Consider the following 21,756-nt stretch of genomic DNA (forward strand, 5'->3'; position numbering starts at 1 on the left):
CTTGGCCTCTTTCTGGAAAGGAATGAGATAAAGTCTAGGAGTTAGGTCAAGTTCAAGGAAAGCCAAGTGCTGAATAAGTGAGGGGAAAAGGAAGGGCACTGCTGATCTAGGTGACCTTGGAACACCTTCCTATTATCCTTCTCTGGCTGACAGTTAAACCTTTCATACAGCCACCACCCATGCCTGCTCCTTTCTCCTCTAAACCCTGTCCTCCAATGACTCAGGTTCCACAATTGCCACCGGCCCCTCTGCATTATCCACAGCCTACTCTTACAATGCCTGGGCGGGGGCATTGGGGCAACACGAGGGTGATGGAGAGAGGCTGATGCCAAAAACAGAACATGTATTCATCTAAATATTTATTTAGTCTCTTTTACGTGGCATGACAGCGTATGAGACTTTTAGGCTCCAGGGACACTCAGAGAGCTGTTGCTGATGGCAGATACTTATTAAGCTACTATGGCAGAAGGACCTGGGCCCTTGACCTTCCAATATGGGAAGCTTCCTAAAAGTATCAGAGGCTTCCTGATCACTGATCATTTCTCTGTTCTTGTTCATTCAAATGCTCACACTCAAATGCTTGGTTAGCTTGTGAAAAAAAGGATAATGAATGAAGTGATTTTACTATACCATGTCTACCAACGCTGTAGTACTGCCTGTCACAGTACAGGTACACAATGCTCACTCATGCATATCATGTGATGAGATTCTCAACACTGTGTCAGTTATTGAATACCATGAATCTAACAGTTCTACAAATCAAGATACCAGTGAATCATGATATTAATATCTACATGCTATAATATGTGATATTATATTAACTATTTGAAATAATGTTTACTAGCATACACCCTGTATCACAATATAGGTGATCCATTCTTATTTATGTGTATCATACAGTGGACCAAACTATATTAATTATTCATGAACAATTTCACATCAATGAATTTTATTTTAATTTTGTCACATTTTATTTGACAGCACTGATTATAAGATGTGGATGATGTGGTAAAAAGAGCTCTAAGTAAGAGATGAGAAAGCCTGGGCTTCTGATCCAACTATGACAGTAACTACAAATGCAACCTTTGACAAGTGCCAGTACTACTCTGGGACTTTACGCCCTCACTTATAAAACAAAGTCTCTGATACCGAGAGAGTCTAGAATGAGAGCTTCCAATCACAGGATCCTGTACGGAACTTTCTTCTGTCCATAAGTGTAATTCAGAAGACTATTGGAGGACATCCTCAGACCCATGGTCCATCCAGATTATGGCCTACCCCTCCGAATGAGCAGTTTGGCCTTATGCCCCAGGGAAGGATGGCTGCCTCTCACTGGGATCATTGTCATCTCTAGGAACACCCACAACTGTGACTTAGAAAGTCCTCTATCCCATTGGATACAAAGTCTATAACCACCAGGATCAATATTCTTTCTTAAAACCTATAGGGATTTATGTAATTTCATCTAACATTTCTAATTATTGGGTTTATATATCATGACCATATTTTTTAACTGTTGAATTTTGGGGTTTTTGACATATTTTTCACTATTAATACATATTAAAAGAATAATTAATAATAGTATCATTGAAAACAAGAGGAAGTAAAAATAACAAAATGAAACATACTAATCATAATGAATAGGATACTCAGAGCCACAAAACTTAAAAGTGAATATTGAATGGCATACCCAGCTGGAGACAAACTCAAAATATATACTTTATGCTCAGTGTGAAATCAATAAAGCATGGTTCCAATTCAGAAAAACTGTACAGCTTATAAGTAGGTTAAAATAACATTATCACTGTATCTGGTATACAGTGGGCACTAAATAAATACTAATGGAATTGAAATAGATCCTGAACACTTTAAAAACATAAAATTTGGAAAGTAGAATTTATTGATACTTTCTAACTACTAATACTTTCGTTTCTCTACTATGTAAATATAGCAGATAAATTTTATAGATTGTAGGGAAAAATTTACGCCCCAAAATGTAAAATTTATATAGTATTTGTGATTTTAATAAAGAGCTAGAATTGGAAGCACTACGGGTATCAAGCTGTCTTCTGAATGCAAGTTTCTCTGGAAATAGATATACAAAGTATTAAACTCTTATGAGGGACTGTGCAGTGATTTAAAATAAGGTTCACTAATCCATTAGCTGGAAAGAGATAGCCACAAATCTGGGCCATATACTGGTAATTATTACTAGAAGTATTACAGTGCCATAGGCAAACTAAAAAAATTAATGTTTTTTTTTTTTTACTAAGACTGTGAAATAGCACAGAATGTTATAAAGACTCATAAGAGCCCCCAAGGCCTGTTTATAATTCCAATGTCCGGATTTTCTGGTATAGAAGCATTTTCCCAATACCTGGCTCACACTGGTCTTTGCAGCATCTCCTGAAAAAAGCCACAACACCTCTGCCTTAGAGGTGTTGATGTCATATTTCACTCACTAGAGTTCAATTAGAAAATCCAAAGTATGTTAGTGCAGCTTCAGAAACATGCAAATTAGCAACCCCAAATCCTTGCTGCTGCTTTTCCAGCCCTTATTCCAATAAGATAAATTTTATAGATAGTATGGATAAAATATGGGTATGTTTCTTATTTGAGAAGCAAAAGAGACAATTTCCAGATAAACTTATTCATCTGAAAAATATATTCCTTCTTACTTGCTCCCTTAAAGGTACCCTCCTCCATTCAACTTCTGAAGAAGGATTTTGCTCTATTTTACAAAAGCATTCCATTCCCACCTAGTGCTTCTAAAATACATTGAAAAGTAGATTCAAGTTAACATGATGTGACAAACTGCTTAAATAAACAGCTTTGTTAGTAATTTGAGGACTGCTTAATGAAGCATTTAAATGGATACTTGCAAAAATTCTCATTCCCACTTTACACATGAGGAAAATAGTCAAGTTAACCCTATCTTCCAGAGTCATTCATCAGGCTCGTGGCAGAGATGAAAGGCAAACTGTGAAGCTTGGACTTCCTGTAGTGTGAGTCATAAATGCTCTGGTAATATTTTTACCTGCTCCCAGCATTTTGCACAAAGTCATAGTATCATAGAACCTTAAAGATCCACTAGTCCAAGTATGTCCAAACCACATTAAAACTTATCTTAAAGTCGATTTAACAACTACAAAAGATCTTTAGTTAGAGCAATTCAGGATAAATGGTCTGTTGAATTAATTTTCTTAAGGATTTTTCCCCATTGTGGAATTAGTTGGCTACTAGGGAAAAAAAATCATACCTTTAACAGATAGACTCCTTTATTAATAATATGCTGGTAGTCAACATGTACTGATGTCCATTTGATTATCACAGTAGGTTTTGCATAGCTATTCATTCATTCATTCATTCATTCATTCATTCATTACTTATTGACTGGCTGCTGTCACTACTGCTTTTCTGGGCACTGGCCAAAGAGGGGTGAGTGAGACCAAGCCCCTGCTCTCAGCAAGCTGCTTTAACAGTGAGGGAACAGAAGATAAGCTAGCAAAAAATAAAGGTGTAGCCTGGTCAGCGTGGCTCACTGATAGAGCATTGACCTATGAACCATGAGGACACAGTTCCATTCCTGATCAGTGTGCATGCCCAGGTTGCAGTGTGGGGTGTGTAGGAGGCAGCTGATCAATGATTCTCTTTCATCATTGGTGTTTCTATCTCTCTCACCCTCTCCCTCTCCTTTCTACTCTGAAATAATAAAAAAATATATTAACAAATGCAGGTATAATTTCCATTAAAAACAGCACACACACAAAAAAGAAAAGAAAACTGGGTAATGTGATGGTGGCTGGAGGCATGGGGTCAGTGAGGGGGAGGTGGCACTATTAGATGGAGTAATCAGGGTAGACCTCTCTAAGAAGTTGACTTTTGAGCAAATGGTGAATGGAAAAATGAAAATTCCAGCTCAAGAGAACAGTAATGACCTAAGGCAGAAATGAGCTTTGTATGTTCTGGAAATATAAAGATGCTCAGTATGACAAAAATAGGAGGGAGAATGATAAGCAAAGAGGTTAAGCAAAGGGCAAATCATATAGAAACTTGTTGGCCATGGTAACCCCCCATGGCCAAGTTTCAATAACCATTCCAGTTGAGTTTACTTGGTTTTATAGTGTCAACCCCCACAGTTCGTTCTGAGTTAATTTTCTTTTGTTTCCTGTACCCAAAATAGTCATTTTTAATTGTCTTTACTGCTATTCTTGTCTTGCAAATTTGCTATGCCTTAAGCTCATGAAGAAGAACAAAGTTCCAATAAGTACTCATCTAATCAATGCACAGATATTTTTTGTATGTACAAAACTATCCACTTACTTTTAGGACCTAAAAAAGCGGACTGAAAAAAGAAAAGACTTCAATTGGGCATGGAAACCAGCCCTCTAAATTAGCTCCCAAATGAAGTACCCTCAGGATAGAAAAATAATTTCTAATTACACTTAACAAATTCCTAAGCCTAGGGACATTTTGAAATAAAAAGAAAAATAGACAATTGTGCCACAAACTGAAATTTCAATGAGTAGTAAGTTACTGATACCATGAACATCCCTTCCTTAGCTCCCTCCATTCAGACCCCCTAACTTGGTGCACCCTCGTATATATTATTCCCCACTTTCCCCCTCATTATTAGTCTCTGCATTAGTCCCGTTGAATGAAATGCCCTGGGAGGACATTGGGTGAGGACAAGCATACCTATTCACTCGTACTTTCAAGCAAAGGGGAGGATGCATGAACCACAGCATCAGTAAACTCTTCCATAATCAAGAACATGAGCTGTGTCATACCTGCACAGACTGGTCTCTCCAACAGGAAATTAGCTTCAAAAGAGAAATGTCAGCTTCAGGTAGATGAGGTTCATTCTTGCCTAGAAATATACAGAACACATTTATATCTTGAAAGTATTCAAAATGGATGCACTCAATGGTCCTCAACTCCAGCTGCTGACAGTAGAATCACTTGGGGAGACATTTTTTCATAAACACCGGAGCCCAGGGTCAGCTTTACAGAGATTCTGATTTAATAGGTCTCAGGATGACAGTGGGTCAGGCATTAATACCCTGTAAAAGTACCTCAGATGATTTTCATGTACAGTGAGAGTCAAAAACCATTAATTTATGTATTTATAATAATTATACTAATACATATCTATGTTAAATCAAATGCATCTTTATACCTTAAACCCATCCTTGTACCCTTTTTTGCCAACAAAATGCAATGACTACTAATATTCCCACCCAAACAGATCACCAAATTTTATAATTCCTTCTTAATGCAAACAGTTCCTGAAATTGTACATTGCATCTATCATGCAGAAATCATATAAAAGACTTCCCTTGATTTGTCCTCACCCAGCTCTGCTACTCTGATCAATAGGTACAGCACTTCGGTTTTAATTTGCCTCATTTTGTTATGTATTGTTTCTTTTAAGGCTGCCCTCTTGAATCTCCTTTCTATCCATTTGCCTTAATGTTCAGTGTGAAATTTTAAGAGTGAGCTAGGGCTTGGTTTATTTAAATTGATCTATAGAGTGTCCAGCAGTTTCCTACACAAAAAGCACTTAATAAGTACCTTTTCATTAATTGAAAATGTACATATTATCATCTAAGTGAAAAATCGATGAATTAGGCTTTCTGATGGGTAAAATATATTATCTAGGCACCAGATCACTGAATGAGATAAAAACAACAAGGGCTTGCGCTGGAGAGAAAAATGACTATGATTGTCTATTTAAATAAATGTATTATATAGGTCTGAAATCCTGCTATCAACTTTTAAAATTAGTATTAGTCTAATATGTATTTCATTAAATCACCATTTTAAATAATAATAGATATATGTATGTGTGCATTACATCAGTGGTCAAGGGAAATGTGCTAGAAGGTATTGAATATAATATAAATTGAGAACATGAAAGAAATATATACAATACATAAGAAACTTATAACTCATTAATATCATCATTTTTCCTGATGGAACATATAATGTGAATTTGAAATGACCAAGATCAGGGCATAAAACATGCAAGTATGAGAGAGCACTATGATTTTGAAGTCATATTTTCCATTTCTTCATGAGCACAGCAGGTAAGAGGACACTTTTTTGATCTCTCTCCTTTTGTTGACCCAGTGACTCTACCATCAAAGCGAAGTATTGGTCTCAACTGTAACTGCTTACTGGCATCAGGGGGTACTTCACAGTGCACTTTCATGTGACATTAAATTTTAATATGAGGTGGAGATGAGAGCCAACTTTTCTTGGCAATGTCAGTGAGTTAAAGAATTAATTGCAACTGAAGGGGGAAAGATAAAAAGAAAACATCCCAGGTTTACCACTATTACCTAGTCACCATTCTTGCTGACAGAAGTGGGTATTGGCTCCTGTCAACCCTTTAGAATGAGTGCCACAGTGTAATTTTATTCTTCAGGCGTTGATTATAGAATTAATAACACGAAGTAAATCCCTCCTTTCCTTCTACCTCTCATCTTTCAATTATTAAAACACACAACAACATTTCCTTATTACCTAACTGGGTTGTAAATGCTATAAAGGCCAACTCCAAACATCAGGGATGCATCAGAAATAGCACTAGTTGCTCAGGCTGTGTGGTTTCGGCAGCCACAGGAAAGTCTGGGGCTCCCTGGCTCTGGTTAGCAAGTCTCTTGGTCTCTGCAGAAACCACCTATGTTATGCCTCAAATTCTAATCCATTTCCTAGTCTAATAAAAAAATGAAAACAAGAATAACTACCCTAACAAGAACCACTACCGAAGGAAAAAAATAGGCAACCCGAATGGGGCCATATCAGGAGAACATTACTAATAATCTTAGATGTGAGAGTGGCCTGACATACTGGAAGAGCAAGGGATTTGGAATAAGACAGAGTTGGACTAGAATCTGGCCCCTGTGCTTATGATGATAAGTAAGTCATCTAAGTTCCCTGACCTCCAGTTTCTCTAAGGGTAAAACAGAGATAGTTCCTTCTACTATATAGTGTCCTTTATATATTAATTGAGATAATATATGCAAAATTTTTAGCATAATTCTTTCAAAATACCAGTCACTCAGTAACTGAAGCTATTAATAAACTCCCACTCTAAAATATCCCAAATATTCTTTTCAGTAGCCCTATGAGGGTCTGCATGTGTTGCTGTTCAGGCCATTCCAATGTAGCAATAATATACTATGTGACTTTGGAGGCAACATGAACACTATTATTCCAACTTTACAAATGCACTAAATACAGCTTTTGAAGAAGTAAAGTTACAGAAACAGTAAGTGGCAGAACTGGATCTTGAACCTTAGCTATCTCCAAAACCACTGTCCTTTTAACTATTCATCCATTAATTCAAGCATATTTACCTAATTCTTTGCAGGCATTGCTCTAGGAACTGGGAACATAGCAGTGCATAAAGCTGTCATAAAAACAAAAGGAAAACCCATGGAACTTACGTTTTACTAGCCAGGCGTGGATGACAAATTTAAAAAATGATATATAGTATGTCAGGTAGTGAAAAGGATTGCGGAAAACAGTAAAACAAGGAAAGGGGTAGGGTTGCTGGGAGAAGGGATGACACCTTCAATGATGAAATGGCATTTGAGCAAGAATTGAAGGATGTGTGGTGGAGGTGAGGGGCAGCAGGCTGACCTCTGGAATCTGGGGAAAGAATTCCAGGCAGAGGAAACAGCCAATACGAAGGCCCTTAGACCTGCCTGTCATGTTTGGGTCTGAGTAAAAAGACCAGTGTAGCTGGCCTATGGGAAGCAGGAAATGAGTATCAAGAGATGAGGTCAGTTGGGAGTGTGAGCAATGATGTAGGCAGAAAAGCCAGGTTATATAGGTTCTTCTATATATAGGGCCTTGTGAGTTATCCTAAACACTGTGGCTTTTATTCAGAGTGACACAGAAGCCACTGAAAGGTTTTTAAGCAGAAACATGAGGTTCTGACCTTGTTTCTAATAGGTCACTCTGGTTGCCTGGTTGGGAATAGAATGTAGGAATGAAAAATAGGAGCAGAGGGGTGGTTAGGAGGCCTCTGTAGTCATCAAGGCAAGAGGTGATTAAGGATCATGAAGGGTGGTTCTATAGTGGAGAGAAGCAGTCAAAACCTGGGATATATTCTGAAGGTATAACCAAGGTGATTACTAAAAGGTTAGATCTGGAGTGTGAGAGAAAGGGAAACATCAAAATGGCCTCAAAGTTTTTGGCCTTAACAACTGGAAGGATAGAATTGCCACTTACTGAGATGTCAAAGATGTGAAGAAGCAGGTTTTTGGATGAATCTAAAGAGCAAGATTGTCACAGATTTCAAGGACCATTATATGACTTCTGAAATAGCGCTAACATTCTCTAGTGTAATAATCACTTATGTGGTAATAAAGATACTGATGTGCCCTAGCTGGTTTGCTCAGTGGATAGAGCGTCGGCCTTCGGACTGAAGGGTCCCGAGTTTGATTCCGGTCAGAAGCACATGCCCTGGTTGCGGGCTTGATCCCCAGTAGGGGGCGTGCAGGAGGCAGCCAATCAATGATTCGCTCTCCTCATTGATGTTTCTATCTCTCTCTCCCTCTCCCTTCCTCTTTGAAATCAATAAAAAAGTATAATAGTATTTTAAAAAGAAGACATGCATAAGGCTAATTTTAAAAAAAGACATACTTTTAAGAATGTTCACATATATTTCAATATTGGCAGAATACAAACATATAACCATGTGAAATGTAGACTAAATAATATAATAAAAAGACACATTGTTTATTCTAAATTGTAGAGTGCTATTCAGTTATAGAAATACTAGTTATTTTATGTCATAGAAATAAAAACAAAACAAAACAGATTATATCTGTAACTTTACCATTTCGTAGGTAACTGTAGAAGCTTGAAATATGCAAAATATCATTCCCAGGACTTTTCACTTTGTTATGCACAGAATCCAATTTGAAAGAGCTATTGAAACAAAAAAAGATTTAAAGTATATTATTGAAAATATATAAAAATATTTTGAAAAATGGATTAAATAAATGAAACATATGAGTGTATGACCAATTTAACAAATTTGGGAAGTGAACACAGATTATTTTTAGCAATGTCTTCCACATTAATCTCTTTGATGAATCGTATTCCCTCATATTTCTCCTACCTAACACCTTAATCCCAATTGAATTCTGAATTTTAGTTTATCAGTATTGTCTTGTGATCTACTTTTACAGAAGGGCTTGCTAATTTAGGTCATGCAATTTGTGGCTAATGCAAAATTAACATTTATTTTTAATCCTAATATGTTGACATCAGCCAAAGATTTCTCCCCAGGTGCCGTGGGGATGTGCAGAAGGCAGGCTGTGCTCCAATGCGGTGACTCAGCAGCTTTCAGAGACTGCCCAAGTGTGTGCTCAGAGGCAGTTAGCTGTTTCCTTAAAATCCAGCTACATCATGCACCTGATTGTTAAGCAGACAAGGACTTCTCAACCTTCACAATCACAGGGAAATGTTAGTGAAATGGTCAAACTTGTTGGAGGATCTGGTGACACATCTAATGCACATTATTTTGATTTCCTGACAAAGGACATGCATTCTCTAACAAAATATCAAATCTGAAGCGACTGATTGAGGGTAGCAGTCTCTAATCCTGACACCTCCATTGGATGTTTAAATTAAGAATTCTATAAAGAATTTGCTAATGTGTGCTAATAATTTTTTTTAATCCTTACCTGAGGATATGGCTTTTTAAATTAATTTTAGAGAGAGAGATAGAGAGAAACATGGATCAGTTGCCTCCTGTACACGTGCTGGCCGGGGATCAAACTCACAACCTTTCAGTGTACGGGATGATGCTCCACCTTAGCCACTTGTCCAGGGCTGTGCTACCGATTTTAAGGGAAGGCCTAGTGCCAGTCTATCATCTCCCCCAGTGGGCTTGAGACACATCCTGTACTCTGTACTTGGTAATCAGAAACAAACTCAGAATAAACATCTCTGACAAACAATAACTAAGTCCCTCACCTGCTCTGTGGGATCACAATTAGGCAAACAAATATACTTTTGTAGCAGCCCAAGTTTTTAATAATTTGAAGAAATCTTAACGATCACCTATCCCACCCACCTCATTTTAAAATAAGGAAAGCAAGGCCCAGAGGGTTAAGTGACTAGTACAAAGGCACATGGCTAGTTAACAATAAAATCAGGATGAATTCCTCGGTTTTCGGGCTCCTGGCTGCCTGCATTTTATTTTTAACCAGACTTTAGGTACTATGTAATTTTCTTAGTAATAGAAAGAAAAGTAAATGAAGCCTATCTGAATTTTTAAAAATAAATAAATAAGTAGAAGAAATAGAGGATAGTAAAGAACTAAAATTTACCAGTCTGTTTTCTCATTGTTAGGGCTATGAACAGAACATGGAAAACCCAGTAGCACAAAAAAGCATTATAATGGAAGGAAGTATAATACTGAATCCTGCATAATCCATAGGGACTTGCTTTGTTACCAGACTGTAAGTCCACTGAGGACAGGAACTCTGGCCATTATACAGTGCCTGGCACAGGTATTTGTTGAATTGAGCTCTTATCAAAGAACATAAATGTCAAGGACCATTTACCACCATGTACTGGGTAGATCAAACAGCATCTCTTCTGGAATGGCTTCCTAGATGGTTTTATCTCACACTAATTATTCTCTTTACACAGACCACCTAAAACACCTGTATTACAAATGTTTTTTCTAGTTTATTTTATTTTATTTTATTTTACTTCAATGTTTTCTATGTATTTCAGGTGCATTATTTTTATCATTTAAATGAGCTCATACCCAAATGAGAAATTTATGTTTATTTCCCCTATAGGCTGATGATTGAATTAAATCTTCTAATATCAGACTATGAAAAACTGCATTGCATTTTAGCAGTGGGAGAGGGTAGACATTCAGAGTCAAAGTGAGTGATTAATCAGGCTTTGGAATGAGACTGGTACTCAGCCTTGAATCAGACTCCAAGAAGCTGAATTAATCTTGGGGTTGGTATCTTCTCTTCATAAGCCTTAATATCGTCACCTATACAATGAGCAAAATAATAGGGCCTATTGCACAGCTTTGCTGTGAATTCTAAATAAAATCATGTATGTAAAGGGCTTCCATGGTGACCAGCAGATACGAAGCACTAAAAAAAACAAAACAGTTATTATTACTAAACTGTACTTTCTACAAATTAATTACTGATGGTCTCTTCTATTTTAAAATGCCAAAGTATACATTAAATGGTGGGATTTGAGGAATTAAATTTTCAAATTTTTCCTTTCCTTATCTATAATAATAAAAGTGTAATATGCTAATTAGACCAGACATCCTTCCGGACGTCATTCCTTCTGGACAAAGCCATAGCGGGTGGGGGCCACGGCAGAGGTGGCAGAGGCCCCCGGCTGCGACAGCAGGTGGGGGCCAGAGCCGAACCCCTTGCACAAATTTTGTGCATTGGGCCTCTAGTGATATATAAAACATGTCATTATAGGGGATTACTTAAATGTTCTTTGTTCATATTTAATTCATAGCAACAGCAATGTATTTCAAGGTTGTTTGTATGTATGTAAGTATATATCATCTATCTATTTATTGAATCATTCAGCACCTAGCACTCTGATTTTCCTGGCACATATTATGAGAACAAGGGTTATTTGTTGAACAAATATATTTTAAAACAAATTTATTACTCAAATTATCCTCCAATCCCAAAAATTAAAAGAAAGGTTTTTTTAAATGTGTTTGAAGCTAAAGGAGTTGTTGCATATTCATTCTTCGTGTAAATGAAGAAAAGAAGGAGAAAGGCTAGAGAGTTGAATACAACAAATAATGATAATTTTTAAAATATCCCAAATAAGAATAGTCAAAATCTCTAGGCATGCCTTACCTATCAATTCCATATGCCAAGTCTACAGGCATGTTAACTAATTTGTTAACTAAAAATAGTCTTCTCAATAAATAAATTATAGTGTTTGACTCATGCAAAGCGTCACAATTATTTTCCAGCCCTCTTGGCATCCCAGCTTGATTTGGAAGAGTGGATGTGTATTTGTTTGACAATTCCAACACTTTTCTGGAAAACAAATTGACTTTTGAGTAGTCTTTCTTCACTTCGGCATTGCATAAATCCCAACCTGGCAGCATCAGTGAGAAGTGATCTTCATTTGAAGCAAGTCCTAAAGACACGGGACCCTGAAGCTTCAAAATATTGAGATGTTTAATGCAGAGGTTATCTAATTCTTTATCCACTCCCCACGGCAAAAGGCAAGATAGGAGCAATTTGGCTGCATCTATTATGAGGTTGGCATCAAATTTTCTTGACGGCTTAGGGTGTGTCTTTTTGGAGCTCTTCATTTTCTTCTGCCTTTTAATTCCATCATATTCTTCTAAGACCACGATGGAATTATCTCCTTGGGCTGGGGCTTCGCTCACAGGCTTGGCTTGTGCCTCTGCTGAGAGAGAACCACAGGCAGTTTTATTTCTTTTCAGCGTCAATGTTTTCTTCTCAACTGTACTTTTGGCTCTTCTCAGGATCTCACTGCCATAGAATGAATTGGAAGGGTCATTGTCGCAGGCTGGCGTTGACAGCAGAAGTTCAACAAGGTTTTCCAAGTCAAACAGAAGGATATGAAAGCCAATGTTACTCCATTTTGTCTTCACAGGCAGGACATTAAAAGGACCTGAGAAAGACTTGACATCAGCAATCTGAAGGAGATTGAAAGAAACACAAAACTTTATGTGTTGAAGTCCTTATTCTTAAGTGATTTTACTAAAAGTCCCATGGGGTTAAAATGGCATAAACAGAAAGTATTAAGTAGCAGTACAAGTAATGGCAAGTCATTTTGATTTTTTTGTATTACTTATAAAAATTCCCCTCTAAACATTCTATATTCTAATATACTTACACCATTTTTTTTCTTTCTTAAACTTTTGTTTTTCTTTTAAAAAATATAAATTAGAACCCATGGAATATAATGGCATTAGATTGACATCCTTTCATATACACTTTTACATCTTCCTATCAGTATGGTTATGAAGACATACAACAGTGGAAAAATAAGTTTGAAAATTAAGGAGAACAGTTAGAATACATGTAAAAATTTAGAAAATCTTTAAGAAGAATGGTCTCTCCAAACTTGTTTAACATTTTATTTAAATTTTTAAATAGTTGGAGGTAATCTAAATGTTAATCAATGTCAAATTGTTTTTATTTTTTTTAAAGGTACACCTTGTTCTTTCTCTGCCTAAAATGATTTTGCCCTAAATATTGGCATGGGGGATCCCATACTTCAGTGAGGTCCCTGCTCCTTGAAAAGGCCTTCCTAAAGTACCTCATCCCCTCATGCCAACCTACTACTTTCTATCATCTTCCTTTTTTCCTTCCTAGTACTTATTTTATATACAATATTTATTTGTTTACTGTACATTTTCTCCAATAGCATTCAAACTTCACCTTTGTAGGAGTTTTGTATGTTGCTTTATTCCCAGTGCTCCTCTACAGCATTATTAGGGTATTTTAAAGAAAATTGATTTCAGAGAGGAAGGTAGAGGGAGTGGGAAATAGAAACATCAATTGATTTCAGAGAGGAAGGTAGAGGGAGAGGGCTGCCTCCTGCATGGCCCACACTGGGGATCGAGCCCACAATCCGGGCATGTGCCCTGACCAGGAATCAAACATGACCTCCTTGTTCATATGTTGACACTCAACCACTTCACCATGCCAGCTGGGCCACTATTAGTGTCATAATAAGTATTTGTTGAATAAATAATTAGCATATGTATATAATAGCATACCATTCAAATACTTTGAAATAATGGTGTAAAACTATATTTACTGGGAAAAATGTGTTCTATAAGGCAGAGAAGTAATACCCTTCTAATAAAGCCATGTGTGTATGAATGTATTGATATATTTACATATTGACATATATAAATTTATACATATAATATGTACATTTATATTCATGAAGGACATGCACTAAAATGTTAATAACTTAATTAGAAAGTGAAGTTAAAATAATCTCTATATGTTGAGGTTTTTTAAATTTAGGTTTCGGATTTCTTTTTTTCCACTGATGACATTTAGTTTATAATCATAAAAAAGAAAATTTGAAAAACAAATCATTAAAAAATTTTAAAGATAAAAGTCCAGAATGGGTTTTGGTTTTATACAATCCTATTACTTGGACAAAAACACATTTTTTCTACCAATAAGATAGTGTAAGGATTAGTATAATTATTAATAAATAATTTCTGAAAACTAAAAATAAACACTATACACACTGAAAATGGACAAATGGCATCAATAGCAATTCACATTAAAATTAACATATGAAAAATGTTTATAACCAGTAGTAATCAAGAAGTGAAATTAAGATAGTAATACCATTCATTACCTATTCATTTAGTAAAAAGAGTTTCTTACATTATCTTATTGTGCAATGTCTAATGCATATAAGAAATACATAAGCCATGCATTTAGCTCTCCCATAAACTTCTACTTTACTAAAGCTATCATCTTCTCTGGCTGTAGTAGCTGAACCTCCTCAATTACTGAGCCAATGAAAATCATAGCAATGACTCTAGAAACACCACACATTGCTTGGTTGGGTTTCATCTTCTTATTTGGTGGTCCACACAGCCACAGTAGGCCCATGGCACTGCTATAAACACATCTGTCCTGAAATATGGTCCCATAAGCCTCAGGAGCAACTGGACATTTTACATTCTTTTCGAATCATAAATGCTACTCCAAATTTATTTAGCACACTATAGCATTGTTTCCCATTTGGAAATAATTCTATTAAATTATAAATATAAAACATTATTATATTTTATTATACTAAAATGATGAAATATTATAACTCTAGCCTGTCATCACTGAATTTTTTTTTCTTTTAAAAAGCAGTGAGTATATTGTTAAAGTCATGTCATCAAACAACTTTGAAAAGAGTATTTACCATTATTTTGACATAAGTAACAAAGAATAACTATAAATGCCCATAATATTAATTCTTAAGTTCTTATATGCTGTATTACTAGAGGCCCGGTGAAAAAAAATTGTGCACTCGGTGGGGGTAGGGGGGTGTCCCTCAGCCTGGCCTGCTCCCTCTCGCAGTCCAGGAGCTCTCTAGGGATGTCTGACTGATGGCTTAGGCCCACTCCCCACGAGTGGACCTAAGCCACCAGTCAGACATTCTTAGCACTGCCAGGGAGGTGGGAGAGGCTTCCGCCACCGCCACTGCACTCACCAGCCATGAGCACAGCTCAGGTCTTCTGGCTGAGTGGCACTCCCCCTGTGGGAGAACACTGAAAACCAGGGGGCACCTCCTGCATTGAGCGTCTACCTCCTGGTGGTCAGTGCATGTCATAGTGACCGGTCATTCTGCTGTTCGGTCTATTTGCATATTAGCCTTTTATTATATAGGATAGACTAGAGGCTCCATGCAGGAAATTTGTGCAAGAGTAGGCCTTCCTTCCTCTGGCTGCCAACACCGGCTTCACTGGCACACAGGACCCAGGCTTCCCTCCAGCCGCTGGCAGGCTACCGGGACCCAGGCTTCCTCCAGCCTCCAGCCTCCAGCAGGCACCTGCGACCTGGGCTTCCCTTGCAGTCCTGGCTTCATCCGTAAGGTCATCCAGAAGGATGTCCAGTCTAATTAGCATATTATACTTTTATTATTATAGATTGGGCATATACAATATTTATTAATGTCTAGAAAAGGGTATAGTAAATCTTATGCTTATTTATATTTATGATATCTATATAAAATATAGTCCTCAGACAAGAATTCTATTAATAGTATCCTGCTGCTAAGTCATGACTGAATAATGTTCTACAAAAATATAAATATGACTATATTACCTCTACAATGATAAAGCATATCTAAACCATCAATATAATGGAAGAATTTTAGAGACATTCATCAATATGGTTATAATAAAAAAGTCTAGAACAAATTATTAAATATAAGAATATAACTATTTAATTTAATGTATGTCACTGCAAATACTTGAGACTTATACTCTTATTAACCAACTAGAGGCCCGGTGCACAGAAATTTGTGCACTCGAGGGGGGGGGGTCCTCAGCCTGGCCTGTGCTCTCTCAGAGTCTGGGACCCCTTGGGGGATGACTACCTGCTGGTTTAGGCCCGCTCCCTGGGGAATTGGGCCTAAGCTGGCAGTCAGACATCACTCTGGCAGCCCGGGAGTCCTCGGGGGATGTCCACTTGCCAGCGGGGAGCAGGCCTAAGCTGCAGTCAGACATCCTTAGCGCTGCTGAGGAGGCAGGAGAGGCTCCTACCACCACCGCTGTACTGGCAGCCATCAGCCTGGCTTGTGGCTGAGCAGAGCTCCCCCTGTGGGAGTGCACTGACCATCAGGTGGCAGCTCCTGCATTAAGTGTCTGCCCCCTGGTGGTCAGTGTGTGTCATAGTGACCAGTCATTCCCAGTCGTTCTGCTGTTAGGGTCAGTTTGCATATTACCCTTTTATTATATAGGATAGAGGCCTGGTGCACAGGTGGGGGCTGGCTGGTTTGCCCTGAAGGGTGTCCCGGATCAGGATGGGGGTCCCGCTGGGGTGTCTGGCCAGCCTGGGTGAGGGGATGATGGCTGTTTGCAGCTGGTCACATCCCCTTCAGGGTGGGGCTCCCCACTGGGGTGCCTGGCCAGCCTGGGTGAGGGGATGATGGCTGTTTTCAGGCTGGCTACACCCCCTTTAGGGTGGGGGGTCCCCACTGGGGTGCCTGGCCAGTCTGGGTGAAAGGCTGAGGGCCATTTTCAGGCCGGCCAAGCCCCCCGGTGACGGAAGCTCCCAGCCTCTCCTTTTTTTCCTTTTTTTTTTTATTCTGGAATTTATTTACCTTCTATAATTGAAGTTTTGTAGCCTTGAGAGGAGCTCAGAGCTGGCCAGGGTGGGCAGGAGGGAAGCCTCCTGCTTGCTCCAGCTCCGTGGCCACAGCCGGCTGAAAGCAGGTATCTGGGGTTTATTTACCTTTTATAATTGAAACTTTGTTGCTTTGAGTGGAGCTCAGAGCCAGGCCGTGGCAGGTGGGAAGCTTGGCTTTCTCCATCATTGGGGCAACCAAGCCTTCTGATCGCTCCAGCTCCGTGGCTGCTGGCCGCCATCTTGGTTGGGTTAATTTGCATACAGTTGCTCTGATTGGTGGGCGTGGCTTAAGGCATAGCGAAGGTACAGTCAATTTGCATGTTTGTCTTTTATTAGTGTAGATGTCACTCCAATAAGTTTAATTTAGAAAAATTTTAATGTAAGGGTTAAATATAAATTGTATTAGTTCACATGTTATATATAGAATGCTCTTTGATCGCCTTATAGATAATTATCCAAAATGTGTTGTTCAGGCTCTTAGAGAAGGTGCTGGTATTTTGCCTAGTATCACATCACTTTGAGTCCTACTCTCTGAAGTTCCAGGTTGAGGCAGAGAGGAGGCCTTTACAATCTTGAGAGCTCATGAGGAGCAGGAAAGGACAGCCTTCCACTCCAACCTCTGACCGTTGGTGAGGCTGGGAGGAAAGGGGTACTGACATAGTTACATGTGAATGCTATGAACAACAGGTGGCCAGGAGGACGAGGCACACAGAGCTGAGCTGTGGAGTGCACATACTTTGGGAAAAGCTTCTGAATCAGAAAGTCAGCAAGTAGAATCCCAGATGGCCAGTGGACAGACATTACTTCTCTACTCCCCACAAGATTCAAGAATAAATGACCAGTAAAACTGAAGTTAACAAGACAAAATACAAACTCTCAACAAGGCAATATACATATAACAAGGAAAAACAAAAGGCTCAGAAGTTTATAGGAAAAATGTAATAGGTCTGAATATATATATATAGATAGATAGATAGAGAGAGAGAGACTATTCATTTTTTTTTTCTTTCATTCTATGGTGTTCAGCTTGTACCTCTTCCTGACTCAGAAAGACAAAATTGTTAAACTTGGCTGGTTTTAACCCCTGCTTTTGGAGGTAGAAATGCACTCACACCATGTTCTGATAAAACTTCCTTCTGAAAACACAGTGGATTCCCCCACTGAATTAGTTGTAAAGGATTTCACCTACCCAACCTACCACAACCATAAAACACATGTGGTAAAACTGTTGCTTAAAACTACCTTCATCGTCTCACTTTTGTGACTTTGTACAATACCTAGTACAAATATTTAAATACTAAGTGAGAAATCATAGATAATAGCTACAAAAACATTTTACATATTTAGTTATGCTAGAGCAAGAAGAGTTTAAAAATGATCTAATCTGATCCCCTCCCCTCTAATGAAGGGAAATAACGAACAGAGAACTAACTTGTTCACAATTACCTATATGTAAATAACCAAGTCAGTGTTTCAAGCTTATTTTTTCTGATTCTTCAGATGACAGTATCCACTCAAAGTTTTCAAAGACTGGAATAATATTTCTTATTTGTCACGTCTAAGATATATAAGGAGGCCTCATTAGCTAAGCATTTATTTAATGAGCATATTCACTGTGATATATACGGAAGAGTCATCCTTACATGAACATATTCACTAATGAACTGGTTACATATAAAATCAGAGCCAAATCCTCCTCCCTTTTTAACATAAAGGCCCATCCTCATTCATTAGACAAGTTCTGGTGTCCAGTCAAGTCCTTTCTCTCTTTCCTGGCTAAGTTTACCACCCTCTTCTGGCATTTGATCAGGTTTCTCTAGCTGACCCTCCTACGTGTTTGTCATTCTCACATGTGAGTCTTTGCCTCTACTTGTTACCTTAACAGCATCCTCCTAGTCTCAAGCTCTAGCCCAAGTCCGACCTCCTATGGTTTGCATTTTCACCCACTCCAGTCCCATATTCTCTCTTTCCTCTCTCAACTCTTTAGCAATTCACTTGTAGCCTTAGTCATGAACATTTTCATGCATGAAATTTAATCTTCCCCAAAGAGGGAGACAGCTTCAATCCAGGAATGATAGCCTATATCTTCTTGTATGACTTACTTGAGAGCAGGATTCATGTCTGATTCTTTTGGCTACTAATAAAATCAATTATTTTACAAATAGTAGTATTTAAGAAAACTCATAAGACCTTATATCTCCTACACAACCAGGAAAACAACACTAATGAAAGCAGTTTGTTTCCCTTGAAGACTAAAAGGAGTAAGAGTAAACTTCAGCCTCACTCTCACCTCACCAACAAAAAGCTAGGAATAATTCTGAAACTATGTATGTCCAATCTCTTACTGTAACATTAGACAGGGGTGAGATGAGAAAAATTCAGCACCACCGTGCGGGCTCCCTAAAGGCAGATCCGTAACTGCCTGATGTCCCCTGTGCCATACGGAGTAGGAGAGAGATGCCTAGGTCTAATTTCCAGACCAGCAGGGCTTTCCTGTCCTACCAGTCAGACAACAGAGGATTCTCCTAAACCAGAAAAATGACACCAGGAACCATGACCTTTCCACTCCATTGCATCATGGTAAAGGCTTATTTAAACATGGCCCTGGAAGTCAGGAAAAGTGATAATCACAGGTACAACAGATAGCCTTCTAGATTTGTGATCAGGATTTGATATTGTCTACTCATCACAGTTTCCTGTTTGCCAATGCTTTTCACCAAATTACAGGGAAACGTATTGAAAAGTCATAAAATTTTGTAACTACCAAGAAGGTATTATTTGTGCTCTAAAGCATGCTTATTAAACCATGGTTACTGCCACACCAGCCTTGTAGCTAAGAAAATCTACTCCATCTCCTGACACGCCTGGCAGCATTCTCTCAGGGAACCAGGCTTAAATATGGATAGCATTCTTCCCTCCTCTCTTCTTAAGTTCTCTCTTTCTTCAATGCCTCTCACACCAAGTCCTCACCTTAACATTTTATCATTCAGCCATCCATCCATCCATCCATCCATCCATCCATCCATCCATCCATCCATCCAATGTTTACTAAACATCTATATGCTGCTGCTGTGCCATGTGTGAAAGGCTCAATGGTGAGCAAGACAGAGTCCCTGCAGCATGCAGCTGACAGTCCCAGGGGTGGGCAAACTTTTTGTCTCGAGGGCCACAATGGGTTCTTAAACTGGACCAGAGGGCCGGAACAAAAGCATGGAGTGTTTGTGTGAACTAATATAAATTCAAAGTAAACATCACTACATAAAAGGGTACTTTTTTTTTTTTTTTTTTTTTTTTATTCATTTCAAACGGGCCGGATCCGGCCCGCGGGCCGTAGTTTGCCCACGGCTGGCTAGTTCCTCTCACTCGAATACTTTCCCAGCCTCCTCTTCTAATTGCAATCAGTACTTGGCACTGCTGCCTGGCTCCTCTGCTGTTGATAGTTTGTCTTGGCCTCTCAGCCTTTTCTGATTTCTCTGCCTCAGTGTATCTTCTCACATTGAGAATGCCCTAACACCATCAACAGAAATTCTACCCTTAAAGAAAGTTCATTTCACCCTAGCCGGTTTGGCTCAGTGGATAGAGTGTTGGCCTGCGGACTGAAGAGTCCCAAGTTCGATTCCAGTGAAAGGCATGTGCCCAGGTTGTGGGCTCAATCCCCAGTGGGGGTGTGCAGGAGGCAGCTGATCATTGATTCTCTCTCATCATGGATGTTTCTATCTCTTTCTCCCTCTCCCATTCCTCTCTGAAATCAATAAAAATCTATTTTAAAAAAAGAAAGAAAGCTCATTTCCCCCAATTGACTTAACCTCATAAACCTTTTCTAATGCCCCCTTCTAACTGTAACCTTGCTTTTTCCTTGGATGTCTCATGACATGTTTTTCCCCCAACATTTACCTTCTGTCATCATCATATGTATAAGTATCCTTATTTTCATCGTCTGCAATCTCTAAAAAGCTGAGCCTGCCTCAATCTCAGTGCATGACATCAGCAAAATTTGTTCTGGTAAGATTACACAGAGTATGAGGACTTTTACAAAATACTTTATTGAGCCTAAACGTGCTGGATAAGCTGAGTCACATAACCATTGAGGGTAAATGTACTGAGTTCATGGCTTTCTCTAGTAACTATAAAGTACTAAAACATAGTGATTGAAGATGTTATTCCAGGTCTTCTTGAAAAAAAAAAAAAAAAACCACAAATAAAACTGGGCACATTTTTAAAAATCATTATCAAGTTCACTTTTGTTTACAGTAACTTGGAATTCGGCCTTTGGGTGTTAGCTCTGCACTTTTCCGTAAACCCATCTCTAACCTCTGTGTGACCAGAGAAATTCACTTAAAAAACTGTCGCCTAAGTGAGAAATAAGTGTCTCACAACACTAGCCCATTTAAGCACCTAATTACAGGGTCAGTCAAGAGTCAACCTGCTCTGTAACAGATTGCTTTGGTCAGGGGGCTCCGATCTGCCCAGAGCTTCACTCAGGCTGCCCCCACTCTTGGCTCCTGGTATATTCAGATATCATTGCCTTGACTTTGAACTATGTCTCTTCAAAATCTTATTGATGCAGAGGCTGGGGTAATTTGGAAAAGAACAAAAGTGTTCTATAAATAAGCCATTTCTCCATAGTCACAAATGAAACCACTATTTTCTATCCCTTCTCTGAACACACCTGTGCCTAAAATCATAGACCACTTTCCTGGTTCTCTTAAAAATTCTTTGAAATAGAATTTCAAGGTGAAACTTTTAAAAAGTTGGTTCAGTTGTTAGAATGTGCTCCACCAAGGTTGTTTCAAAACACACTTCAACCAAGCATGAATCTATATGTCATTTTGTTATACCATTAAAGAGTTCAGCATTTTAA

At 38.5% G+C, this 21,756-nt stretch overlaps 1 protein-coding gene across 5 annotated transcripts in view; it reads right to left on the bottom strand.

Annotated features, from left to right (window-relative positions):
- Positions 1-21,756, bottom strand: part of WDR72 (WD repeat domain 72) — a 207,305-nt gene that overhangs the window by 84,595 nt on the left and 100,954 nt on the right. For all 5 annotated transcript variants that reach the window (XM_036302003.1, XM_036302014.1, XM_036302037.1 and 2 more), the window contains 3 exons: positions 11,892-12,709; positions 8,855-8,946; positions 4,791-4,870 (listed from right to left, as the gene is read on the bottom strand). In XM_036302003.1, coding sequence (XP_036157896.1) covers positions 4,791-4,870; positions 8,855-8,946; positions 11,892-12,709 — 990 coding nt within the window. The remainder of the gene's footprint in view (positions 1-4,790; positions 4,871-8,854; positions 8,947-11,891; positions 12,710-21,756) is intronic.

Source organism: Myotis myotis, unplaced genomic scaffold (assembly GCF_014108235.1).
Source record: "Myotis myotis isolate mMyoMyo1 unplaced genomic scaffold, mMyoMyo1.p scaffold_m19_p_1, whole genome shotgun sequence".
Lineage (NCBI taxonomy): Eukaryota > Metazoa > Chordata > Mammalia > Chiroptera > Vespertilionidae > Myotis > Myotis myotis.